Source organism: Symphodus melops (genome assembly GCF_947650265.1).
Source record: "Symphodus melops genome assembly, chromosome: 18".
Lineage (NCBI taxonomy): Eukaryota > Metazoa > Chordata > Actinopteri > Labriformes > Labridae > Symphodus > Symphodus melops.
In genome coordinates this window covers 5,232,308-5,241,862 of record NC_136708.1, presented here as the reverse complement: position 1 = coordinate 5,241,862, position 9,555 = coordinate 5,232,308, and the positions used below count along the sequence as shown (strand labels likewise).

The following is a 9,555-nucleotide window of genomic DNA, read 5'->3' as shown; positions in this document are numbered from 1 at the left end:
GATCAGAATCCCTTTGTGCTTGTTGTTTGTCTGAGTTTACAAATGACTCAATCGTATGCACAGCATCACAAGTGTATCCATACCGTATGTAAATAACGGCTGAGTCCCTACCAGGAGGAATACTGTTTAACAGGTAACCATGGAGACCAATTAACCACTGTGAGACGTGCATAGATAAACGGCCCTCAGATTAAGCATGCTGTATGTTCTGCAAAGATTGTCAGGATGTATAATTACTTTTCAACCTGACTAAAAACAGATTTCAGCTGTGTTAAACATATTGTCTCTATAGCAGAATGACTGACGTTTTTAAACTGCCATGCATCCTGTTGTTTTGTACTTTGCAATAAAAAAAAAGGATTTGTGTATGCTATTAACAAGCGACGGACAGAATTGTCCTTTGCTCGAGCTTCAATATCTTGTGTCCTGCATTGATGTGTTAGCAGACTAATGTTAGCACACTTTGGTTCACATTGCCCATAAATTGACAAAGAATGACGTGTGATCTAAAGACACTTGCGTGACATCCAGATAAGCAGTGAGTAGGCTTTGTTATTCTTCTTTCTTCTAGTCCTCGACTGAAACAGCTTCACACAGAAGGCTGTCCCGTCCATGTAAACATGATGTAAACACAGCTTTCACAACAACACAGCTGGAAGGACTCACACTTTACTCATCGTAGGCAGTCATGACTCAGAGAGACATTTAAACAGGATGTACTTGATTTCTGCTGTGTTTATGTGTTACATAACGCACATTCTGCCTTTTAAGTAAAAAACCATTCAACCTTTACAGTGGGTAAAGGAATATAACACAGTAGGCCATGGGCTGATACGAAATATTTGGCAATGAGAAGAAAAAGTAACTGACAGTAAATCAGGCTGAGGACTAAAACTACCAAATAAATGAAGACACAGAACTCAGGAATGTAACGATAACAATACTCACTAGAAGATAGAGATGACAAAATAAACTAGGAAACACACAAGGAACAGTAGGATAAATCAACTTTGGAAGAAACAAAATACTAAAGACCTCATCATGACGGTATTCCAAAGATATGGTGATAAGCACAATGTTCTTTCAACAATACGTAAAGTCAGCATGCTCCTGATAATGCTGATAACATGTAGCTAACCAGTCAACTCTAAAGATGGATAGTCAATATTCAATGCACAAGTAAAACATTACAAAACACAACAGGCCAATAGGGACTGTAACAGTTATTTTAATACAAGTTTTAATGTTAGTTTTTGTAGCTCAAAGAAAGCAGCAACACAAGAAAACAAAACAAGAGGTGAAGATATGAGAAGCTTAAAGGCAGTCTCTGTCACCAAGAGACGTCTATTCATCTCAATCCCTCTTCTTTTTACATCTGTTCCAGTAGCATAATCAGCTCCTCAAAACGTACATTATCATGGTACCTTTAGTGAACCTGATCAACTTCCACACTCACCTTTCCCTTATAAAGCAAAAGGCACGAACAAGCGCTTCAGTAAGACTCAATACAGTGATGGCTGACATGCTGACATCCGCATACATTCTGTGTGTCTAAAATAATTAACATGTATAATATTATCCCTCATAAAAACATCTAGCTTTCTCATACAGTCTAGGCAGTGCAATAAAAATACAAACGGTAAAAACACATTTTGTATAGACATACAGACATTCAGTACAAACGTTATGCTAAATGTAACATTAAATGTCAAACAATGGGCACTGAAGGTAAAATATAAAAGGTCCTGCATGTTGATACAGGACCTTGCTGTTATTCTGTAAAATGGTAGATATTTTCTGACATGCACATTGGAGGACCTGAATATTCATTTACAAAAAAAAAACTTTTCTGCACAATATCATTCTAATTATGTGCTTCAATGTCGATTGATGGCAAAATGTGGGCAACATTAACGGGTTTTTTTCCTCTAAATTTCAGAGATGACAGTCGTGAATACACAAAATTCACGTAAAAAAAATTAGGAGATTAAAGTCATAAATTTACAAGGATAAAGTCGAAAACCTACATGGATAAAGTCACAAATTTACAATATGAATGTAAATGAAGTTTAAATTTGGCTGAAAAGATTATTCTGAAAGGCTGTTGTAGTCATACGCCTGAGCCACGGCGATGAAAGGGGGAACCCTCAAAGACATTTCCTTCATGTCAGTGTGGTTCTTTCTAAGGAAAAGTCTCTGTTTCTTGCAGTATGTTTTCAGGCCTCTTATACACATGACAATGTGATGCTGCTGATACTTTCATATCTGCATACAGCATGTGACGCACCAACACAACTTATTAGATTTTCTGACCGTGTCAAACTGTTGTTATAAAGCAGCTCATTCCACGGCGAGTACATCTGTCTTACTGAGTACACAAGGAAGTGTTTCCTTATTTGTAAAACTCACACTAAAGTACAACAAAAGTACAAGACTAAAATAACAACTGTATTCTTGTAAACGTACAATTTTAATCTCGTAAACTCACAAGTGTTTTCTTACGACTGAACTCTATTAGTTCATTCTATTAAATGTATGACTTTCATCTAAAAATCGAAAATCTCTTATTGTGGCCCTTATACTCCTTGACGTACGTCAGTATAAACGCGATAAATAGAAAAAATATTTTTGAGCAAAATTCTGTAGAAATATTCCCCCAAATCTGAATATTAAAACCTAGTTTCCACTGTTTTCAAAATACATACATACATTTTAGATGCATTTCCATATTACATTATTCCAGTATTAAAGGAAACAAAACTTTAAATGGAATAACTTTTTTTAAAGTGAGTAATGACTGCAGGCAGTGATTTCAAAGTAATATGAAGCAGATTTGTTCATAAAAGCTCTATTATCAAGTGATGGATAACAACTGATATTGTGGATTAGCTTGAATATGTTGTTAAAAACTCCAGATATTATTGTGTATTTCTCTCACTATCTGCTGGTAAAAACCTCCGACATCATCAGAAGCCTTTAAGTCAAAGCAGTAAGTGAGTGAGTGAAGGCACATGATTCAACATCTACCATGTTATTTTGACTTATCTATGAAACAAAGTGCTTGTTTTACTTTTCTCAACATAAAGGCAGCAATCAGGGCACATACTACCAACGTGAGCACATACAACCCAACACAGAGAGCGGCCTCACTGCTGCTGTGCAGACCTGAGTACACTTCTCTACGGCCCATAAAGTCTAAGTAGGAGGCTTGGATCTGACACAGGGTACAGCAAGAGAGAAAAACATGGAATATCTGATGACTCTGTCCGATAAAGTCGCACCGCCCGGGTAAGCAGCACTCCAGCAGCGGGAAGCTGAAAAAGACGGCGCAGCTGAGAAAGAAGGCCACCTGACCAAAGTGATAGATAAAAGCTGGGTCGTTGCTCTCTGTTGACCAGGACATCAGTCTTGTCGCCACAGGACTGCTGTCCCAGATATATGCCAGTGCAGAGGGCACCACCTGGCATACCTTACGCACCCAGTTTGGTCGGCTGTGGTTGCAGTATTTGCCGTAGCAGCACCCCAGGCAGGACAAACAGCTGAAAACAGTAGCTGCAGGCATGAAGATCCCATTCACGTAGCCGTGCAAGCTCACATCCACAGCATAATAAAAGTGGACAACAGCACTGCCGTACTGATACTGCGCCACTCCGACATAGTCCAGAAAGAAGAAGACATGGTGATACAGCTCAGACTTTCCGCCCAGTAGATGAGCTAAAGCACTGAATGCCGAGTAGATCAACGAGGACAAGATGAGGATCAACAAAGGCCACGAATGACGATCGCTAACAAAGTCCACCGTCTCAGAGAGCTGCAGTAATTTAACAAGAACAATTAAAGAGGCCAGCAGGTGAGTCCAGATGTTGATGGTCTCATTGTGCCGCTGGAATAACGACAGGAAGTAGTACCGCCAGTTCTGGTTGAGTGGTCTGTAGCCGGTGCAGACGTAGCGCTCCCTGAAGTAGCAGGGAACCTCCACGTCTCTGACGGTGCCGGGCATGGAGGGCGCAGCCTCGGTCAGAATCCGGGGAACTTCCCTGATCTGCTGCAGGCTGATGAACACTCGCCCGATTCTCTCCATCACAATCGTCGCCATCAGTAGCTGTGTGATGCACACTGGCTGGTGCCTGCAGAGGACATTTTAAGAGTTCAAATTAACAGCACTTCACGTTTGTTTTGCTGTAAATTGAACAGGTTTGAAATATTTCTTTCAAACGTATCATTATCGGTTTTGATCACAGTACCATAACACTGACTCAATCATCATCTGCAATAAAATGTGTTTATCCTACACATAGTTGAGAAAAATGTTCAGGAGAGATGAATTGATGTCCTAAAGCAGGAGCCAGTCCAAAGACTGAGAACAAGCGCCACAAGCAGGGTGTCTGTTGAATTAAAAGGTGAATCAGTTCATCAGCAGGTCAGCGGTCACCATGACACTGTCTTCAGAAAAAAAAAAAAAGAGACATACAAACATGACGTGTACCCCCTCAGTGAACACTTCTGGAGCTGATCCCAGCTGCCAATGGGAGAGAGGTTAGGCTGCTCACCAACCAATCACAAGGCTCTTTTTTAAAGCTTCTAACTTACCTTAAATTGCCCGTATGATAAGTTTAGATTCATTCTGTCCACATGTGACACTACAACATTGTTATTAAACCTTTATTAATATTATTATGACCAGAGATTAATAAAAATAAAGTGTAAATCTGAGGATAGTTTAAATTCAAACTGACTGATACTGTACTGCTCTTAAGTACTATTGGTTTGACATTAACATACAAGACGTAGCTGAGCATGTGTATAAGAACTGATGGGGGTGTTACATCATGGACGATATAAAAACAGGTATCTATCATGCTGTTCGTAAACTGGGGGTGGTCTATTGTTCTCTTCAGTGATCCATATCTGAGCTGTAATCTGAGCAGTGCTCGGATAGCTCGTGCTGCTTTGGTTGTTTTAAAGAGTGTTGATTTAAGGAGACGTTCCCACTGGAATAAAATAAAAAAGTCCATCATCTAAAATCCTTGCCGTAAGCTAAATCAGGAGGGCAAGAGGTCATTAGTGCTGTGTTAAGAAAAGTCAAAGCGGACCAGAATTCAGACAACTCTTTGACGTTTGTGTGGAAACGTGCACTTAATATAATCTAAACAAAAAACAGGAAATTGTGACATAATTCCAACAAAACCAACAATGTGTCAAGTTACCACGTAGATAAAACACAGTTAAAACAGTCTTCAAATGCCAATTTAACTTGAGTGTCTTGCAATAAGATGACTACTGTATATCTAAATGAGTGAAAACACTTAATTGAAAGACATTTAATGTGTCTAATATGCTTGCTACTTGAGCACACATTTAACTAAACTACTTACCACAGTAAATCTCCTTGAAGATAAGATGTTTGCCCTGACCTGTCAGGTGAATGTAGTTTATATACAGTTATTTATTTTATTTTTTTTAATAGACGTAACACCAGAACTCATTTTTGTTTGCATTGTAAGACCTAGCTATTATATTTATACAATAATAATGTCACTCTGTCTCATTGGAGAACTAAATGTAAAACGTGTCGAGTTTATCCGTTTTTCTGCCTACATTCACGTTTATAAATATTGTTGTTGCTTTTGTTTTTCTTTCAGGTATGGGAGGAAGGGAATCGTCTCAAACAGGTGTGGCTGTAACTCCACTTAAAGACCTGATACTTTCCCCTGTTTTGTCCCTCTTATCGTTTTGATGAAAATAAAAACAAGCAGTTTTTTCTGTAAACCAGCTGCCCCGGGTGGGAAATTTATAGTAAGGGTTGGAATATCTTCAGGAAAAAAAAGGGATTTCTTCCAATGTCCTGCAATGACCCAAGTCTTATCGAATTAGACACAAACCTCGTCAAACTACTCACTCCTTGTTCACTTGAAGACGGGGAAGTTAAGAAAAGTTTTGTCGCAACCTGAAACTAACTTTTTTTTTTTTACAGTTCATATAGGCCTACTGATAAACGAATACCTTCTGATTCGGATGTCTCACCTTATATTGACAGCTTGTTTCCTTCAGTGTCCGCTGCTGAACTGACCTCTTCTTCTTCCTCCTCCTCCTCCTCCTCCTCCTCCCGCACAGAGAAATATGCCACAGATCGAATCGTTGTTCTCAAGTGAGAAGAAAGTAGTGCGTCAAGTCACTGCACGTCCCTCAAATACATCCGGAAGTGTGCTGCCCTTCATGTGTTTATGGGTTAGCGTTGTTGTTTCATGTGTTAGATTTGTAGAAGGGTTTGGAAAATGAAAATAATTATAGACAATTTTAATGATGCATCGATATTGGGTGAGATCAGCTCTGATAACGAACAGGATTGCACCATTTGCAAAAAATGTGGCATGAGCTTAACTCAAAAACAAACGTGTATATTTTATGTTGCAGAATTTATGGCTTTTTTACTATCACTGCATCTTATAGCCAATGGTAAAGGCGCATCTATCGTTCTGTATATTATTCCTGCTTGACTGCAAGTTCACAGAAAGTCATAATGACTTTCAATAAAATGATATAAAATGTAATATAGAAAGTCTAGACGAATGGGTCTACGTGCAAGGTGCAAGGTTACCAAGGTGGCATCAAACAACATTGGTCATTCATAAGTAACTTCTCATAACTTACATGTAATTTTATGCTTTGCCTAATAGGACTACAAGTTAACGTTTATTAACCATGGATATTAAACTTCAATAATTGTTTTATTTTGAAAGCTACCACCGGAACTACTTCTGTTTCATAAACGGTCTTGACACCGGTAAAATTAGTCGGAAGAAGGTGCATTGCCAGGTCTCGCACAAATGTTCCAAAAGAAAACCTAGACTGTGAGGTGTGTTTAAAACCATAAAATATGCGTGAATAATATTAACATACAGTATAAAAGTAGACTAGCCAATACAGACACTTTTTTTCAAAAAGTCATGTGCTTTTCGGTGTAGGCTATAACCGGTAGGCTACCTTAAATAACGCAATAAAATCTCAGGAGTCGTTAACGAGTCACTTACCTATGACGCTCAATTTTTTAGTAGATGAAGAGTAAAAAAAAAAGTCCTGAAAACACTTAAAGTGGAGTATTTACGTCAGAGGGAAAGAGAGAAAGGTACTCTGACTGAGTGGGTGTGAACTTCTGGAACATTCTTGAGCAGTGAATCTGCTGAGGAGATCTTTTGTAAACACAGACCCTTGTCCGTACATGAAATACATGTCATCCAGATTGAAAAATAAATCCATGACCAGACCACCCAATTTAAACATCCTCTTAATACAAGACTTGAGCTTCTTTCCAGACTTCATTCATGATGAAGGCGTTGTGAACCCAGGAGGGTTGTACAGATATTTTTACATTTTGGGCCACAGCTTTAGTTTGAGTTTTTGAGCCCTTAGGGGCCCCTTACTGTTCTGGGGCAGTTGCTTGCCTTGCCTGTTGATAAACAGCACCTCTGACCAAAGGTGTGAGAAATGTGATGTTGTGAATATGTTGGGGGTTTTTTTTTCTTCACAAAAAGTGGAGGCCAAACAATATAGAGAACGCCTGGAGGACCGCAGCCTCCTTGCACCAACCACTGCGCTAACAACGCTCAGGGATTTTTTAAAACAGTTTCAGATAGCATTTAGGAAGCTGTTGTGTTTGAAGATGACACTGTTGTTTCATCTATGGTCTGTTACATTTGTTTGTGTGGTATTGACATAGACTGGGGTTACTACTGATGCCTCAACAGCATCTGCGTCAAAATAAATTTTTTTTCTATGTGATTACTTCAAATGGCGCAAAGTGTGACAAACAGCGTACTGCAGAAACAGAGATTTACTGTCAGATGTACGTTTGACATCTTAAATATAGCAAGAGTTTTTTGGCCAGAAAATAATAAGTACACATACAGGAAGAGGCGGTAAGGAGGGGAGATCACTATGCCCCTGTGACGTTCAGGTTGAAGGCGAAAGGTCACAGGGGTCTAAATATCGCAGCTTGAAACGGCAGTCTGAATAGGTTCTTTACATTTTGTCAACAGAGGTGACCAAAAGCAGCATAACCCAAAAGTTCCTTGGGGGATGTTTGTTGAAATTAATGTGGGGTTTTGCATTTTACAAACACCAATAGTCAGTTCTCTTAAAGATCATGGGTAACAGGGAACTAGCACGATCTTTTATTTGTGTGAAATCATTTGAGAGGTGAGGACAGTTTTGACTGTCCGTTCTTATTCATTATAGAAGTAGTTTTGTGTACAAGAGTATGCCCTTGGTTGTTATACTGATAGAAAACAAGAAATGGTGTAACGCGGGGGCCTCACAGATGAGAGGGATGTTTCAGTCTGAAAACAAACAACAAGAATAACAGGTTTCTTCTGCAGACTAAGGAACTAAGAGACACCAGAATCTGAGGGCCACTTACAAGGACTGAAACTAAATTTGGCTCGACCAGTTTTTCTTCAAAGGCATTTTTTCTTCAGAGGAATATTGCCATTATAAGTGGAAAAACAGGGTCCAACTGAACATGTATAACAGCATAATGAGAAATTCATTTGTACACTGAGAAATGTAATTTTTGAATAAGTTACGTTCAACCAAATGACAAATCTATAAAGCTTTATGATCGTTCTAAGAAGAGACATTTTACTTTTATTGAAACATACATGAAATGGTTACCGTACTAGTGAAGCATATTATCAAACTAACATTGATTGTTTTATATCATTGGGAGGCCAACACCAAAACTGAAATCTCATTATTCAGAACTTATTTATATCACTTTATTTGAAGCTCAACGAAGACTCAACAATACAAATCAACGATTCTGTTCACTTTGTAATCTCCTCCCCTTTCTGCTGTCAATGTCAAAAGTAGCATCAGTGATTGGGCAGGAATTGCATCCATGGAAAATCACCCCTTAAATGTTTTATACGCTGTTTGGTTCCTAGATAAAGTCCAAATGGAGTGTGTTTTAACATTAAATCCAGCAGGGGAGTGGATCTTTGATTTGACCTCAGAGGTCAAATCTAATGTCCCTTTACATCTGAAACCCCCCCCAACTCTAATGGTATATACTAACTACGCTAGACAGTTCATACTACTAAGGCAAAAAAAGAAGCTATCCACACAACAGGAAATTGTACTCTGTTATTGAAACATGCTACACACACACACACGCACAAAGACAAAACCAGGATCCTATGGACACGACACACTCTAATGGAAAGATGTCAGAGTGAGGAGGCTGCACTCAAACGAGCACCCGAGCTATTGTGGGTTCGGCAACTCACTTAAAGGGACCTCAGGAGTGCTCAGGAAGTGAACCTACATCTCTCCAGCTACCAGATCGATTTCCAGACTTGGACCTCACTGGGACTTGAGCCGGCGACCCTTCCATTCCCGACCCAAGTCCCTGCAGACGGAGCTTCTGCTGACTGAAGTTTTTTTCTTCTCATAAAGAGCAAATTGTGCCATAATATAAGAACTTATCTGCGGTGCTTTGACATTATACAAATCCTTAAAGTATTTGCAGTTGGTCTTTTCATTAAGGTGACACTCAGT

The 9,555-nt window shown here is 39.1% G+C and overlaps 1 protein-coding gene across 1 annotated transcript; it reads right to left on the bottom strand.

Moving 5' to 3' along the window:
• Positions 1–1,210: 1,210 nt before the first annotated feature.
• paqr7a (progestin and adipoQ receptor family member VII, a) lies at positions 1,211–6,653 on the bottom strand. The gene is made up of 3 exons (XM_079368551.1): positions 6,025–6,653; positions 2,511–4,127; positions 1,211–2,475 (listed from the first exon to the last, which is right to left on the bottom strand). Exon 2 carries the CDS (start codon positions 4,094–4,096, stop codon positions 3,032–3,034), a length of 1,065 nt encoding a protein of 354 aa, XP_079224677.1. The 5' UTR covers positions 4,097–4,127; positions 6,025–6,653; the 3' UTR covers positions 1,211–2,475; positions 2,511–3,031.
• Positions 6,654–9,555: the final 2,902 nt, after the last annotated feature.

Excerpts from the sequence above, each read along its gene's own strand:
- paqr7a (XM_079368551.1), bottom strand. The coding sequence starts at position 4,096 with ATGGCGACGATTGTGATGGAGAGAATCGGGCGAGTGTTCATCAGCCTG.